General features: G+C 47.6%; 1 protein-coding gene across 2 annotated transcripts in view; it reads left to right on the plus strand.

Annotated features, from left to right (window-relative positions):
• Positions 1-17,099, plus strand: part of wdfy3 (WD repeat and FYVE domain containing 3) — a 72,912-nt gene extending 55,813 nt beyond the window's left edge. Inside the window, exons 46-66 of one of the 2 annotated variants that reach the window (XM_084468316.1) lie at positions 301-421; positions 789-874; positions 974-1,054; positions 1,297-1,351; positions 1,441-1,560; positions 2,377-2,494; positions 2,618-2,724; positions 2,953-3,106; positions 3,532-3,623; positions 4,045-4,257; positions 5,088-5,214; positions 5,583-5,737; positions 6,135-6,293; positions 7,316-7,495; positions 9,284-9,466; positions 10,061-10,154; positions 10,371-10,517; positions 10,942-11,244; positions 11,676-11,787; positions 14,582-14,779; positions 15,223-17,099. In XM_084468316.1, coding sequence (XP_084324442.1) covers positions 301-421; positions 789-874; positions 974-1,054; positions 1,297-1,351; positions 1,441-1,560; positions 2,377-2,494; positions 2,618-2,724; positions 2,953-3,106; positions 3,532-3,623; positions 4,045-4,257; positions 5,088-5,214; positions 5,583-5,737; positions 6,135-6,293; positions 7,316-7,495; positions 9,284-9,466; positions 10,061-10,154; positions 10,371-10,517; positions 10,942-11,244; positions 11,676-11,787; positions 14,582-14,779; positions 15,223-15,313 — 2,896 coding nt within the window. In that variant the 3' untranslated portion in view covers positions 15,314-17,099. The remainder of the gene's footprint in view (positions 1-300; positions 422-788; positions 875-973; positions 1,055-1,296; positions 1,352-1,440; positions 1,561-2,376; positions 2,495-2,617; positions 2,725-2,952; positions 3,107-3,531; positions 3,624-4,044; positions 4,258-5,087; positions 5,215-5,582; positions 5,738-6,134; positions 6,294-7,315; positions 7,496-9,283; positions 9,467-10,060; positions 10,155-10,370; positions 10,518-10,941; positions 11,245-11,675; positions 11,788-14,581; positions 14,780-15,222) is intronic. The other variant, XM_084468317.1, reaches the window with a different exon arrangement.
• Positions 17,100-17,768: the final 669 nt, after the last annotated feature.

Genomic DNA, 17,768 nt, shown 5'->3' on the forward strand with positions numbered 1-17,768 from the left:
CCCTAACCCCGAGTATAGACCCTAGACATAGTCCCTAACCCCGAGTATAGACCCTAGACATAGTCCCTAACCCCGAGTATAGACCCTAGACATAGACCCTAACCCCGAGTATAGACCCTAGACATAGTCCCTAACCCCCAAGTAGGTGACAGTAGACATATTGTAACACAAAGTAGATAGGCGTGTAACTTGCTGTGTGTGTGTGTGTGTGTGTGTGTGTGTGTGTGTGTGTGTGTGTGTGTGTGTGTGTGTGTGTGTGTGTGTGTGTGTGTGTGTGTGTGTGTGTGTGTGTGTGTGTAGCCTGCATGAGGCCATCATCCCCCGGGGTGCGCGGCAGGGCCAGAGCCAGCTGAAGAGAACCGCCAGCAGCTTCGCCTACGAAGACATCAAGGAAGTACACAAGAGACGCTACCTGCTACAGGTACACACAACCTACATGCTACACACTCCTGCTACACTACGGCGGTTACTAATGACAAACCTCTGCCAACATAACGTGCATATGACCCTTTGCACGTGAAACCTGAAAATGCCGCACTACAATGATCTGTAAATGTATTAATCTGAGCCTGGTCAATTTTGAAATTAAGCGGATCAGTTAAAGAATGAGGTGATCAATAGGATAGGCCTAAATATTTCCACATCACCCAGCTGCTGTAACCGTTTAGATGAATGAAGTACATGGCAGATGAACATTGAGACCTGTGCTGTGTGAGATGTGAAGATGTCAGATGTAAAGGTCTGGAGCGTCTGGTTTCTAGAAGACTAACTATCTCTTTGTTCTGCAGCCCATGGCAGTGGAGGTGTTCTCAGCAGACGGAAGGAACTACCTTCTTGCCTTCCAGAAGGGAGTCCGCAACAAAGTCTACCAGAGGTACCAATGCTCCACCAGACACCAAGTTTAGCTCCTCATTTACTGAAGGTGTGTTTGATGAAATGTCTGACTGATGTAATGTGTTTGATGTCACCCCAGGTTCCTGGCGGTGGTTCCATCGTTGGCTGACAGCTCTGAGTCGGTCTCAGGCCAGAGACCCAACACCAGCGTAGAGCAAGGGTAGGCTGCAGGCTAACATCTTTATAAAGGGCCCAGGAAACTAGCAGCTTCGTAGATAAGTGTAATGATAGACACTGTTTAGAGGGGAGTAATGCAATCAGTGACACAGAGGGGAGTAATTCTAGCCATTTACACAGAGGGGGTAATGCTTTCAGCTGTAAGGCAGTAGGTAGTAATACAATATGTCATGGTGGTCCATAATGACGATAACGTTGTGTTTGTTCTGTGCTGCGGTACCACAGGTCTGGCCTTCTCAGCACCCTGGTCGGGGAGAAGTCTGTGACCCAGCGTTGGGAGGTAACCCCCAACTCGCCCTCTAAACACACTCTGAACACTCCCTAAACACTCTGACCACTCTTTAAACTGTGTGTGTGTGTGTGTTCCAGAGAGGCGAGATCAGTAACTTCCAGTACCTGATGCATCTGAACACGCTGGCGGGCCGTTCCTATAACGACCTCATGCAGTACCCCGTCTTCCCCTGGGTGCTGGCCGACTACGACTCACAGGTCTGCACACTGACACAGACACACTACCCACACTTAACCTAAACTAACCCACTGCACACATTTAACCTAAACTAACCCACTGCACACACTTAACCTAAACTTACCCACTGCACACACTTAACCTAAACTAACCCACTGCACACACTAAACCTAAACTAACACACTGTACACACTTAACCTAAACTAACCCACTGCACAGAATTAACCTTAACTAACCCACTGCACACTTAACCTAAACTAACCCACTGCACAGAATTAACCTAAACTAACCCACTGCACACTTAACCTAAACTAACCCACTGCACACACTTAACCTAAACTAACACACTGTACACACTTAACCTAAACTAACCCACTGCACAGAATTAACCTTAACTAACCCACTGCACACTTAACCTTAACTAACCCACTGCACACTTAACCTAAACTAACCCACTGCACACATTGAACGTAAACTAACCCACTGCACACTTAACCTAAACTAACCCACTGCACACATTGAACGTAAACTAACCCACTGCACACACTTAACCTAAACTAACACACTGCACACATTATTACGTTAATTACCCCCCTATATACATTGTTATAATGTAAATGATCACACTGCACACATTATTATTACATCAATTAACAGAGTGTACACATTCATATCACGTAAATAAAACACCACACATATTTTCAAATAAATTAACACACTGTACAAAGTAATGTCCCACAAATTAACACCCTATATTTTTCTAGTCCACAATGACAGTCGGGCTGAACAGAGTGCATTCTGGGGTAGTAGAGCGTGTGTTTTGTGTTGTGGAGTAGGAGTTGGACCTGAACAACCCGGCTACCTTCAGGAACCTGGCCAAGCCCATGGGAGCCCAGACGGACGACCGCCTCACCCAGTACAAGAAGCGCTTCAAGGACTGGGAGGACCCCAACGGTAAGGCCTTCTCCATGACCAGACTGGGAGGGGCCAGACAGTAAGCCCGTCCCCCAAACAGGCTGGAAGGATCCAAGCAAGAAGCCCGTCCCCCATGTTGACGTGCTGTTTGCTGTGTGCTAGGGGAGACGCCAGCCTACCACTACGGGACCCACTACTCCTCTGCTATGATCGTAGCTTCGTACCTGGTCCGCATGGAGCCCTTCACACAGATTTTCCTGAGACTACAGGTCAATACACTTCTGATGCATTTATCCATTATTTTTCTATACATTATATATGTTATATTTGTAGATTATATCTCTTGTATATTATATATGTGATACATCCTATTCTATAAATTATATCACTTCTTAATAACAATAATACATTAAAAGGCAGATGTTCCATACAGCACTTCTTTCACATTGTATGGTGTATATATTTCTATTTTCTATTGTGTATATGGTGATTTGCAGGGCGGTCACTTTGACCTGGCGGACCGCATGTACCACAGCGTGAGGGAAGCCTGGCTCTCCGCCTCCAAACACAACATGGCGGACGTCAAGGAGCTCATCCCCGAGTTCTTCTACCTGCCAGAGTTCATGCTCAACTCCAACAACTTTGACCTGGGTATGACAGAGTGGGAACACCACACAGAAAACAGATAGACACCCAGACTGACAGACAGACAGAAACAGGCAGGCAGAGAGATAACAACTATATGTTTGATATGTCTTAGCAGGAGAGAGTAGTGTTTTAGTCACTTTGGTAGCTTAACTGTATGGTTAGAGTGGTTTAGTTTACTGTATGGTTAAGGTCTGTGTATAGTTAACTGTAGGGTTACAGGGTGCGTAGTTAACTGTATGGTTAAGGTCTGTGTATAGTTAACTGTAGGATTAGAGTGGTTTAGTTTTCTGTATGGTTAGGGTCTATGTATAGTTTACTGTATGCTTAAGGTCTGTTTATAGTTAACTGTATGGTTAGGGTATATGTGTGTAGATAGTTAGTTATTAGATAATGTGCAGGGTTGTGATGTTGTGTTGTCTGTTGTCCAGGAGCGAAGCAGAACGGCACCAAGCTGGGAGACGTCATCCTACCGCCCTGGGCCAAAGGAGACCCCCGCGAGTTCATCAGAGTCCACAGACAGGTACTCAGACAGACAGACAGACAGACAGGTGGAGATGCAGAGGCAGACAGGTAGAGTTTTTCAGGTGGGCCGGTAGGTAGAGTTGTTGACAGACAGACAGTTAGTCAGAGAGACGGGTAGTCCATCATATACACAGTTAGATAAATAAACATCAACTTCTTTCAGAGGTGGACCAGTTCCATATAAACAGGTGGACTGTTTATATGGAAACCAGTATACATTTGGACCAGTTCGAATATAAACCATTTTGGTTTAGTCCAGTTTAGATGTCAGACAGGATAAATATAAATCAGGTTAGATGTAAACCAGGATGAATGTATACCAGGTAAGATTTCCACCAGTTGTGGTTTAGACCAGTTGAGCTGCAAACAGTGTGAGTATGTGGACCAGGGTGGATACAAACCAGTGCCCCCCTCCCCAGGCCCTGGAGTGCGACTACGTGTCGGCCCACCTCCACGAGTGGATCGACCTGATCTTCGGCTTCAAGCAGCAGGGCCCACCGGCGGTGGAGGCGGTCAACGTGTTCCACCACCTGTTCTACGAGGGTCAGGTGGACATCTACAACATCAACGACCCTCTGAAGGAGACGGCCACCATCGGCTTCATCAACAACTTTGGACAGATCCCCAAGCAGGTGCCGACTGCAACGAGAACCAAGAGGAGGCAGAGGGCTGTGTCTGTGTGTCTGTGTATTAGGGGGCGGCATGCGGCTCAGGAGGTAGAGCGGGTTGACTGGTAACCAGAGGGTTGCTGGTTCGATCCCCGGCTCCTCCTAGCCGAGTCCCGAGGTGTCCCTGAGCAAGGCGCGAAACCCTGACTGCTCCCGACGAGCTGGCTGTCGCCTTGCATGGTTGAATCTGCCGTTGGTGTGTGAATGTGTGCATGAATGGGTGAACGTTGTACCCTGGAAATCCAGAGTTCTCGCGAGAGCACAATTTGAATTTGCTCAGCGAGTCACTCTGGGAACGAGCAATATACTCACTCCCCGATTGCCCAAACCCAGAACATAAACCAATCACATCTGTGTAATTGATATAGGCGGGCCAAAAGTGTTGCTGTTTTACCGATCGTGTACGCCAAGTCTTATCTATTGGTTAGCTCCGCTGGTCTGGATACGTCACCCCTTGTATTCTTCTGATTGGTCGTAGTGTTTCCAATCCAATTGCGTGCAATGATATTTTCAAATGCATGCTTTGTTCCGCCCCTCGAGTTGGGCCATTTTCATTACTCGTTGCCAAACCCTACAGCTTTCTAGATGTGGGTCTGGATTTCCAGGCTATGAATTTTGGGCAATATTGTAAAGCGCTTTGAGTGGTCAATGGTTAGAAAGCACTGGATAAGTGCAGTACATTTCTTAATGTGTGTGTGTGTGTGTGTGTGTGTGTGTGTGTGTGTGTGTGTGTGTGTGTGTGTGTGTGTGTGTGTGTGTGTGTGTGTGTGTGTGTGTGTGTGTGTGTGTTCCAGCTCTTTAAGAGGGCCCACCCCCCCAAGCGTGTGCGAGGCCGGTCCAACGGAGAGCCAGCTGGTCTTCCTCTCAGCTTCTTCTTCCATCACCTTGACAACCTGAGGCCCTCGCTCGCCCCGCTCAAAGGTACACACCTGGTCGATAGAACTGTGTGCACTGATACTGTCGTAGTGTTCTTATAATGTATTTTATCATGTTGGATTATATTATAGCATATTATATTACGTCATATGTTACGTTATTATTACAGAGCTGAAGGAGCCAGTAGGACAGATTGTGTGTACTGATAATCCAGTAATAATATTATATAATGTTATTATTATTACAGAGCTGAAGGAGCCAGTAGGACAGATTGTGTGTACTGATAATCCAGTAGTAATATTACATAATGTTATATTATTATTATTACAGAGCTCAAGGAGCCAGTAGGACAGATTGTGTGTACTGATAATCCAGTAGTAATATTACATAATGTTATATTATTATTATTACAGAGCTCAAGGAGCCAGTAGGACAGATCGTGTGTACTGATAAGGGCATCGTGGCGGTGGAACAGAACAAGGTTCTACTTCCTCCTTCCTGGAGCAAAACCTTTGCTTGGGGATACGCTGACCTCAGCTGTCGCCTCAGCAACTACGAGTCAGACAAGGTCCGTATCACATGACACATGGAGTGTTCATCACATGACCTGTGGACAGAGTACATCAACCCTTTACCATTGGCTTGTCACATAATGGCCACAATATTACACAATACTAACCCTAATATTAGTCAAAATTGAAAAACTAGCATGTTTCCCCACATACCCTGTCAAACTGCTGTTAAACACAGCCATTTCCACAGGGTATGATATATAGTTGCTTCAATGTGTGGGCTTTTTGTTTAATGACATAAGTTTTGGTGAGACGAGTGGCAATCATTCACATGCTATTGTTGACCGATTGCAGGCAGCAGTGCGAACACCCCAATTCTGAATTAGTTTGAAGTATATCAGGGCTCTCTTTCTGCTGGGAGCTAACCTCTGTACCCCCACGGTTGGGTTCCAGGCATCGGTGGTGTACGAGTGTTTGTCTGAATGGGGGCAGATCCTCTGTGCCATATGTCCTAACCCCAAGCTGGTCATCACCGCCGGCACCAGCACCAGTATCTGTGTGTGGGAGATGGGCACATCCAAGGAGAAGGCCAAGTCTCTCACGCTAAAGCAGGTAAGAAAACCATCCGCCACAGGGAACGCCAATATTACAAATTGTATTGTCTCGTAAGATACTTCATGGGTAAGGTGTTGGCCAATTGTCTTTGAAGTGTGTTAAATGTATTTAATGGGCCCGGTGTTTTTCTTCGTAAGGTGTATTTAATGGGCCAGGTGTATTAAATTGGCCAGGGCTGTGTTCCAATGTCCATACTATCCGCACTCACTATACTTAGTTTGAGTAGGTAGGGCGTTCCAATTCAGATCGGGCGAAAAGAAGTGTACCTAAAGGACCCGGATGGTGTACTCAAAACGGTCAAACCGCCAAGTGTGGATCAATGCACACTTTTCATACTCAACGGCAGCCATCTTGGCTACGTAGTGGAAGAGGCGGCGCCAGTCTGAGGCAACGTCGGTATATTTTCCACATAGCCTGCATTAATGGAGTTATTTTGTAGCTTTTATAGCTTGTATAGCTTTTTATAGCTACTATGCGTATAGAGTTCACCGTTCAAAGCGGGATGATTATTGCGGAGGAGGAGCCACGGCGGCAGTCGCGATCGTAATTTCCGGTTAGTGCACCAAGTAGTATTCGATTTGGAACGACACTGACATTTGAAAATCAGTGCACTTAGTCAGTGCGGATAGTATACTACTTTTAAGTGTACTCATGGACGTATGGATATTGGAACACAGCCCAGGTGTTTTCATTGACCAGGTATTTTCATTGACCAGGTGTTTTTAATTGGCCAGGTGTATTTTATGGGCCAGGTGTATTTATTGACCAGGTGTTTTTATTGACCAGGTGAATTTAATTGGCCTCGACTGGCCAGGTGTTTTTAATTGGCCAGGTGTTTTTATTGACCAGGTATCTTTACCGGCCAGGTGTTTTTATTGACCAGGTATCTTTACCGGCCAGGTGTTTTTATTGACCAGGTATCTTTACCGGCCAGGTGTTTTTATTGACCAGGTGTCTTTAGCCCAGTGTCTTTATTGGCCAGGTCTTGTGTCTAACTGTGGTCTTCCTTTGTCGGCCAGGCGTTGCTGGGCCACACCGACGCGGTGACGTGTCTGATGGCCTCCTCGTCGTACCACATGGTGGTGAGCGGCTCCCGGGACAGGACCTGCATCATCTGGGACCTCAACAAGCTGGCGTTCGTCACGCAGCTCCGCGGCCACCGGGCCCCTGTCTCCGCCCTCTGCATCAACGAACTGACGGTGAGCCTCACCGGACCTCAGACATTTACCTTACTTACTAGGGGTATGCATCGCTCCTTTATAGGATGATCCCATACGTATCTAGATACAGGCTCTACGATACCAATTCATTTTTTATTATCTTAGGTTTTTATATTTGTTTCTTTATGGCATGGGGAAAAAAATTTAAGACAAATTTATCAATCTAGAACTACACGTCTTCTTGTTTATTTATACACTTGATCGCTGTCCTACACAATTTACAAATAGTGAGGCTTTTGTCAATATCCCCTCCTTCATATAAAACCCAAAGGGCGTCCACACATTTGATTTCAGATTGGTGGTGTTTTCGGACATGTTGTATTGTTCTATTTTTAATATGGCTGTTTTTTTTCGCACGCTCACAACTCTGGTTGTTTCGTGCTAGCGAGACGCGTGCAGACAAGATTGTCTGTATATACAAAAACACACACGGATCCGCCCACTTTCTTAAATTCCATTTTTCAGATCCGTATGGAAACGGAATGAAAATAAGTTGACAATGGTGTCTTGAGATCAGGCTAAAGCTTAGTTCACAATTGATTCGCAACGTTTAAATCGGTGCATCGACCGATTCTTGGTCATTTTAAATCGATTCAGGGGCCAACATATCGATGTAGTCGCACCGGTTACCGATTTGTATCAGTGAATCGTTACAACCCTATTACTTACCCTTAATCGTCCCTAACGCTAACCACACTAACCCATAATCCTTTCTTAGACTAGCCTAATTAACCTTAATCCTAACCTTCACCCTCCCTATAAGTTACCCATAACCTACCTCACTCTAACCATTAACCTTACCTATCTGTTACCCCAAACCTTAACGCTACCTCACTCTTTCTCTAAAACTCAGATTACACAGAGCGGGAATTTCGCTCCATCTTTGTTTTTCACCACTGTATGTTTTTTTACTCCCATAACCCATCTCTCTCACACACACACACACACACTCTCTCTCTCTCTCTCTCTCTCTCTCTCTCTCTCTCTCTCTCTCTCTCTCTCTCTCTCTCTCTCTCTCTTCTCTCACTCACTCACTCACTCACTCACTCACTCTCTCTCTCACACTCTCACACACACACACAAGGCGTCTGTGTTAAATGCGACTGCATCACCTTCTCTCCCATGATGGTCAGCATCTCAGCATTTCACAGTTTCACTGTAAATTGGGGTGCGAAATCAAGGCGTTATATTACCTCAGTGAGTGTAAACGTGCGGACCATGCCAGGAAAAAGGCGGGCATAAGACGGCATATTTCGCAGTGTAAAAACGTTTACACACACTTGCACACTTACATACTCACACTCACTATAGGATAATGTCCGCTGATCAGCATATATTGTATCGGGGCGGTCGCGCCAATTGTTTTTTTGTCTTTGAACAGAAGTTATAGCGTCCCCTATGGGAATTTCGGCACTATAATTTGTACCCAAATTTAAAAACCTTTGTCCACCGCAGAGATATAGGCATCAATCCGGAATAATAATAATAGCCAACACCTATAATAACAGGTATCCACAGATACCCTGTGAATACCTAACTATATTGTTTTAATGGTACAGGGCTGTATTTTTCTTTTTGCTTGCTGAGTGTCTGAGCGATGCTCATGACTCAAGTCTATTTTGGATGTACAATTCTAAACTTCCTGCATCGGTCCTGACACGGCGGAGTGCTTTGGGCCTGAGTCTTCACCGTACTCCCTGACACGGTGGTGTGCTTTGGGCCTGACTCTTAACCGTACCCCCTGTATGTCTGCCCGTCCGTCTGCAGGGGGACATCGTGTCGTGTGCAGGGACCTACATCCACGTGTGGAGCATCAATGGCAGCCCCATCTCCAGTGCCAACACCTTCACGGGCCGCAGCCAGAACATCCTGTGCTGCTGCGTGTCGGAGATGAACGAGTGGGACACACAGAACGTCATCGTGACCGGGCACTCCGACGGCGTCGTCAGGGTAACCCATAGCACTGTTCACACTGCATTACGCTGTGATCACTCAGACCCGGGATTACAACAATTATCATCCTCCCGGGACAAAACAGATCATTTTTGTGCAGACCGTTGGACACAACTGCACAAAGAATCACAAATCCTAGTGTGCTCAAGAGACACAGTAAAATGGACCCTCTTTCCGATGGACACACATGTGCATTGTCGGGCCGCAGACGAGCTCCGACTGGATCATGTTCCCTTATGGGTCCCGACCCATAGTTTAAGGAATGCTGTTTTAGACATAACCATAAACAATGTTGTAAACCATGATAACATCAAACTGTTCGTATAGCTGACTGTTATTTGGCTAACTAGTTTGTCTATGTATTTGTACAGTTACTACACCATAGAAGCACTCTATGTTCATTATTTTGAGCTTGTTTGACCGAGTGCATATAGTTACACCACATTATCAAAAACATTCCATCCATTACAATCCAGTACAACTTGGTTGAGAACATCGTAGAGTCACTCACAGGATAGACAGCTGTGTGGTTTGTTCAGGATGTCTGCTGTTTAATGTTTAGAATCTGAACTAGTCCTGCTCTGCTTGTAGTTCTGGAGAATGGAGTTCCTCCAAGTCCCAGAAACCCCTGCACCAGAGCCTGTGGAAGCGGATGTCCCAGACTGCTGTGCCGAGGAGAAGATTGGCGAGTTCTGATGGAGACGATCTAATATATAGAAAGAATTAGTCTTATATAGACAGAACAATAATCATAATTGTATAAACAAACTGGTTTAACTTAGACAGATCTCTCTAATATACAAACAAACTGGTTAATTCGCCAGAAATCTATAACTCGACAACATATAACCAACTGGTCTAATCTCACAGGTGTTTTTACTGTTTGACTCTGTTCCTCCAGTAGAGGGCGCAGTGACCCACCAAGGGGAGGAGGAAAGCAGTGAGTCGGATGGCGATGAGCCCAGTCTCAACCAGGAGCCCAAGACTCCTCCCACTGCCTCCAACTCAGGAGACAGCCACCCAGGCAGTGCTGTGCACAGACCTAAAGGTACACAGATACATAGAGGGTGGTATATAAATATTTAGTATATGCTACATGTGAATCTCCTAAGATGGCGCAATTTGATTGGTTCGCTATCTCGGATATTGGGCAATATCCCGAAATTGATTTCAAACTCGGGATATTGTTTTCATCACGCGTGACAGTCGTCTCGTCACACTAATAAAATCTTCTTTATTTTTGGAGTGTTTACGTATAGTATATACTAAAACAATTATTCACTTCAGGCCCTGTGAATAGTGGGGAATAGTTAGCTATTCCCCACTATTCACGGAGCCTTTGGTGAATAATTGTTCAAGAGAGAGAGAAGACATTGGAGGGATCAGACTGACCGTCAAACACCACAGGTATCCTGGACCAGTATAGTTCTGAAGATAGAGGTATCAGACTAACCATCCAGGGTGCCCCCCAGGTCCAGGAGTCCGCGGTGGCCCCGCCTGGTCTCTGGACAGCGGGTCAGATGACTCCCGCCACTGGTCCGACACCCTCAGCACAGACGAGAAGGATGGCTTCGTCTTCATCAACTACTCTGAGGGCCAGAGCAGACCTGGCAGGCCACCTGGGGTGCCCCAACCTCCAGGGGGGGGGCAGCACCCAGGGGGCCCCCAGCAGCCAGCCCATCCAGCCCCCTCCCAGCCACCCTCAGGGTCTGCTCCACAAACAGCCCTCCAGCCTGGAGCTGGTGAAGCTCGACCCTACAGCCAGCTGAGGACAGGTGAGTTATCTCACATCACCTGGATCAGCCTACCTGGAGACACACACACACCTGGATCAGCCTACCTGGAGACACACACACCTGGATCAGCCTACCTGGAGACACACACACCTGGATCAGCCTACCTGGAGACACACACACCTGGATCAGCCTACCTGGAGACACACACACACCTGGATCAGCCTACCTGGAGACACACACACCTGGATCAGCCTACCTGGAGACACACACACCTGGATCAGCCTACCTGGAGACACACACACCTGGATCAGCCTACCTGGAGACACACACACCTGGATCAGCCTACCCTGATACAGACATACATACAAAGATGATATAAAGATACAGATATAAAAACACCTGACTGATTGAATTTTCTTTATTCAAATAACATTTTAACCACATGTGTGTATGCATTTCTGTGTGAGCAGGGTACAGATGGGAGAGGCAGCTGGTGTTTCGTAGCAAACTCACCATGCACACAGCGTTCGAACGCAAGGACAACGGAACACCGGCGGAAATCACTGCCCTCGCCATCTCCAAGTAAACACTTCTGCCTCCTCCCCATCTCCTCCTAACTACCAGCTCCTCCTCCCCATCTCCTCCTAACCACCAGCTCCTCCTCCCCATCTCCTCCTAACTACCAGCTCCTCCTCCCCATATCCTCCTAACCACCAGCTCCTCCTCCCCATATCCTCCTAACTACCAGCTCCTCCTCCCCATCTCCTCCTAACTACCAGCTCCTCCTCCTAACTACCAGCTCCTCCTCCCCATCTCCTCCTAACCACCAGCTCCTCCTCCCCATATCCTCCTAACCACCAGCTCCTCCTCCCCATATCCTCCTAACTACCAGCTCCTCCTCCCCATCTCCTCCTAACCACCAGCTCCTCCTCCCCATATCCTCCTAACCACCAGCTCCTCCTCCCCATATCCTCCTAACTACCAGCTCCTCCTCCCCATCTCCTCCTAACTACCAGCTCCTCCTCCCCTCCTCCTAACTACCAGCTCCTCCTCCCCATCTCCTCCTAACTACCAGCTCCTCCTCCCCATCTCCTCCTAACTACCAGCTCCTCCTCCCCATCTCCTCCTAACTACCAGCTCCTCCCCATCTCCTCCTAACTACCAGCTCCTCCTCCCCATCTCCTCCTAACTACCAGCTCCTCCTCCCCATCTCCTCCTAACTACCAGCTCCTCCCCATCTCCTCCTAACCACCAGCTCCTCCTCCCCATCTCCTCCTAACCACCAGCTCCTCCCCATATCCTCCTAACTACCAGCTCCTCCTCCCCATCTCCTCCTAACCACCAGCTCCTCCTCCCCATCTCCTCCTAACTACCAGCTCCTCCCCATCTCCTCCTAACCACCAGCTCCTCCTCCCCATCTCCTCCTAACTACCAGCTCCTCCCCATCTCCTCCTAACCACCAGCTCCTCCTCCCCATCTCCTCCTAACCACCAGCTCCTCCTCCCCATCTCCTCCTAACTACCAGCTCCTCCTCCCCATCTCCTCCTAACTACCAGCTCCTCCCCATCTCCTCCTAACTACCAGCTCCTCCTCCCCATCTCCTCCTAACTACCAGCTCCTCCTCCCCATATCCTCCTAACTACCAGCTCCTCCTCCCCATCTCCTCCTAACTACCAGCTCCTCCTCCCCATCTCCTCCTAACTACCAGCTCCTCCTCCCCATCTCCTCCTAACCACCAGCTCCTCCTCCCCATCTCCTCCTAACCACCAGCTCCTCCCCATATCCTCCTAACTACCAGCTCCTCCTCCCCATCTCCTCCTAACCACCAGCTCCTCCTCCTCCTCTTAACCACCAGCTCCTCCTCCCCATCTCCTCCTAACTACCAGCTCCTCCCCATCTCCTAACCACCAGCTCCTCCTCCCCATCTCCTCCTAACTACCAGCTCCTCCCCATCTCCTCCTAACCACCAGCTCCTCCTCCCCATCTCCTCCTAACTACCAGCTCCTCCCCATCTCCTCCTAACCACCAGCTCCTCCTCCCCATCTCTTCCTAACTACCAGCTCCTCCCCATCTCCTCCTAACTACCAGCTCCTCCTCCCCATCTCCTCCTAACTACCAGCTCCTCCTCCCCATCTCCTCCTAACCACCAGCTCCTCCTCCCCATCTCCTCCTAACCACCAGCTCCTCCTCCCCATCTCCTCCTAACTACCAGCTCCTCCTCCCCTCCTCCTAACTACCAGCTCCTCCCCATCTCCTCCTAACCACCAGCTCCTCCTCCCCATCTCCTCCTAACCACCAGCTCCTCCTCCCCTCCTCCTCCTAACTACCAGCTCCTCCTCCCCTCCTCCCCAACTCCTCCTAACTACCAGCTCCTCCCCATCTCCTCCTAACTACCAGCTCCTCCCCATCTCCTAACCACCAGCTCCTCCTCCCCATCTCCTCCTAACTACCAGCTCCACCCCATCTCCTCCTAACCACCAGCTCCTCCTCCCCATCTCCTCCTAACTACCAGCTCCTCCCCATCTCCTCCTAACCACCAGCTCCTCCTCCCCATCTCCTCCTAACTACCAGCTCCTCCCCATCTCCTCCTAACCACCAGCTCCTCCTCCCCATCTCTTCCTAACTACCAGCTCCTCCCCATCTCCTCCTAACTACCAGCTCCTCCTCCCCATCTCCTCCTAACTACCAGCTCCTCCCCATCTCCTCCTAACCACCAGCTCCTCCTCCCCATCTCCTCCTAACCACCAGCTCCTCCTCCCCATCTCCTCCTAACTACCAGCTCCTCCTCCCCTCCTCCTAACTACCAGCTCCTCCCCATCTCCTCCTAACCACCAGCTCCTCCTCCCCATCTCCTCCTAACCACCAGCTCCTCCTCCCCTCCTCCTCCTAACTACCAGCTCCTCCTCCCCTCCTCCCCAACTCCTCCTAACTACCAGCTCCTCCCCATCTCCTCCTAACTACCAGCTCCTCCTCCTCCTCCTAACTACCAGCTCCTCCCCATCTCCTCCTAACTACCAGCTCCTCCTCCCCTCCTCCCCATCTCCTCCTAACTACCAGCTCCTCCTCCTCCTCCTAACTACCAGCTCCTCCTTCCCTCCTCCCCATCTCCTCCTAACTACCAGCTCCTCCCCATCTCCTCCTAACTACCAGCTCCTCCTTCCCTCCTACCCTTCTCCCCCTCCTCTTCCTTACCACAAGCTCCTACTCCTACTCGTACTCCTACTTACCCCCCTTCCTGCTTCTCCTCGTCTCCCCCTCCTCCTTAGCTCCTACTTACAACTTTGTCTATTCTGTCTGTCTGTCTGTCTGTCTGTCTGTCTGTCTGTCTGTCTGTCTGTCTCTCTCTCTCTATCTCTATCTCTCTCTCTCTCTCCAGGGACCACAGTAAGGTGATGGTGGGGGACGGGCGGGGGCGTGTGTTCAGCTGGTCAGTGAGCGAGCAGCCCGGGCGGTCGGCAGCAGACCACTGGGTGAAGGACGAGGTGGGCGACAGCTGCTCCGGCTGCAGTATCCGCTTTTCCCTCACAGAGAGACGCCATCACTGCAGGAACTGTGGACAGCTCTTCTGCCACAAGTAAGGCGTTCACTGTCTAACACCATAGGGGCATCTGTAGCCCGTGTTTAGTCCCTCTCTCGCTCTAATGAGAAAGGGAACAATGCTTTACTTTGTGTTCTCAATTATGTTATAGACATCATGAATATCCATCCAACTGTTTGATTTTTATATTGCATTTGATGTCATTGGAATAAAAATGCACAAAGTAAATTCAAAATCAATGAACTGCATTTCTCATCAAACTGTGATAGAGGGTGGATATACTATTTTTGAGCGCTTCAACAGAATTACATTTGCTTTACCAGAGTAAAATAAAATTGGTTGCTCCTTGGTGAGCTGACTGGCTAATGGGTCATGTGACGGTATTAATTTGATGACGGTATTATGTCATGGTATGATGATGTCATGTGATGGTATTACGTGATGGTATAATGTGATGATGGTCATGTGATGTGTTACAGATGCAGTCGTTTCCAGTCTGAGATCCGCCGGCTGAAGATCTCGTCTCCAGTGAGAGTGTGTCAGACCTGTTACCAGACCCTGCAGAACTAACTCACACACGCACATAACACACATATCTTACACACACAACACATAATACACACACATAACAAACACACACACATAAAACACACACGCACGTAACACACACACAAACGTAACACACACATCAGTCCACTGCTACTCTTCACTGTTCCCATCCTAACAACCATGTGGCATGAGTAACAAGACTGAAGAGGAAAATGTGTCAACAAAAGAAGAGCAAGTCTGAAGATGTGAGACCATGTTGGAAGGCCTCTTTCTGTCTATAGTGTGTACACACACACACACACACACACACACACACACACACACACACACACACACACACACACACACACACACACACACACACACACACACACACACACACACACACACACAAGGGATCAAAGGAGAAACAGAAAGAGCTACTAGCTGTAACATAGCGCTTAGCTTTCTGGCTAAAAACATAACAAATTGATAACTAGTCGCTAATGGCTAGTCACTTAGCAAGCAGGCGAACACCTCCTGGGGGAATGTAAATATTCTAAATGTTTGTACTCGTGGCTCTAGTTATGCAATGACTTCATGTCTTTATATTTTTTTACTATTTCATCATCATTTTTGTTGTTTACAAAATCTGTTTTTGTGTTGCCCACAGTGTCCAATCATTGTTCTGCCAAACAGACCGCCACACATCACTCCTACCTAATCTGTCATTTGACATGAAGTTATAATTTGACACATTTTTATCATGCAATGTTCCATGAAATGCATTCACCACCATATTAGGTCTGTGATGTATTCTACACTATCACCATACACTATATGTGCTCTCTCTCTCACTCTTTGTCTCTCTCACTCTTTGTCTCTCTATCTCTGTCTATCTCGTGTATAAAAGTGTCATAAAGTGATGACACTGTAGTGGGTCTGTAATAAATCATGTTGGACGATAAAAACTCTAAAGAAAATAACTAACTCTATATATGAATACACTCTCTGTATAACTACAAACCTGAGATATGACATGGTATGGTATGAAGATATTAACGCATCTCTAACCCCAAGGGGGCGCTGTGGGCAGTCCTTACTGCTACTTTCATGGTTAAAAACAAATATACTTTATTTTTTCTCCTTTGTATGTAGTTCCTAACCCCCGCATCCCTTCCCCCCCCCCCCCCCCCCCACACACACACACACACACACACACACACACACACACACACACACACACACACACACACACACACACACACACACACACACACACACACACACACACACACACACACACACACACACACGAGACCTGCCGTATATATGCACTCTTAATACTAGTAATTGTGATTCTTCATGCTCTCTCATGTATGTACTGTACACTAGCTCCTGTTCAGCACCGTGCGCCCGTCTCCACCTCCTCCGCACCTTCACGTGTACAAAACAAATCATGTTTTTATGAAATGCAGTTTTATGTTACGCGCCATTATTTAGGAGGGAGGGTGCAATTCGACACAGCGAAAATGAACTGTACAAAGTATTTATGCAATTATAATTGATTTTAGATTGTTGTTTTTTTAAGATGAGTTACTTGTTGCATGTCTGAGCAGCCATAATGTTCCTGGTTGCTTTCTGGTCATATTATGATTTTATGATATTATTTGATTATTTGATGATATTATTTCGTTTGAGGCATTATCTAAAGAGGAGCACCACAACAGTATCTGGTGCAATGAATGTGTCTTGTATATTTGTCTAATGGGAAAATAAAACCCTAACAATATGTTAAAATAATGCAATAGATTGGTTATTATTTTAATTTCAATAAATAATTGCTGTTTACCAATTTACTGTTTTCAATTTGTCTGTAATTAGAGTGCTGAGGTAGAAAGAATACATCTTGCAATGTTTTATTTTATAATGAATTCTGCTAGGATAGGGAATTAGTCCCACAGTTAAATGTGAACAATTCAATGAAAAGTTGAATGATGCTTTGTGTTGGCTTAGTTTTTTCAACTAACAGCAGAGAATGAACCTCATTCTCCATCTGTCTCTGTGCGTTAATGTGTGGGGGGAACGCAGCGGGCCCTGCTTACATGCAGTGAGCCTATACGTAACTAAATACACCCTTCACCGTCCATTTCGTCAGTCGCTGTCATCTGGCTGTGGCACAACACCAAGTTAATTATATAATTAGTATTATTAGTAGTAGTCTCCATTCACCGCCGCGGCTCAGTACCGCAGCGCTCCTCCGTCCAAGCTGCGGATTGGCTGGGGTGGATCCCTTCAGAGTCTGCGGTTGGCTGGGATTGGACCGAAGAGACGGAGAGAGCCGGAAGCTGATTGGTTGGGATTGGACCGAAGAGATGCAGAGAGCCGGGAGCTGATTGGCTGCCAGTTGACCGCAGCAGAAGCAGCAGGAAGAGCCGCGGCTGTAATAAACAAACGCAGTGGAAACGGCTGGTAGCTCCAGGTCCTAGTCCCAAAA

Source organism: Micromesistius poutassou (assembly GCF_964030765.1).
Source record: "Micromesistius poutassou genome assembly, chromosome: 5".
Taxonomy (NCBI): Eukaryota; Metazoa; Chordata; class Actinopteri; order Gadiformes; family Gadidae; genus Micromesistius; species Micromesistius poutassou.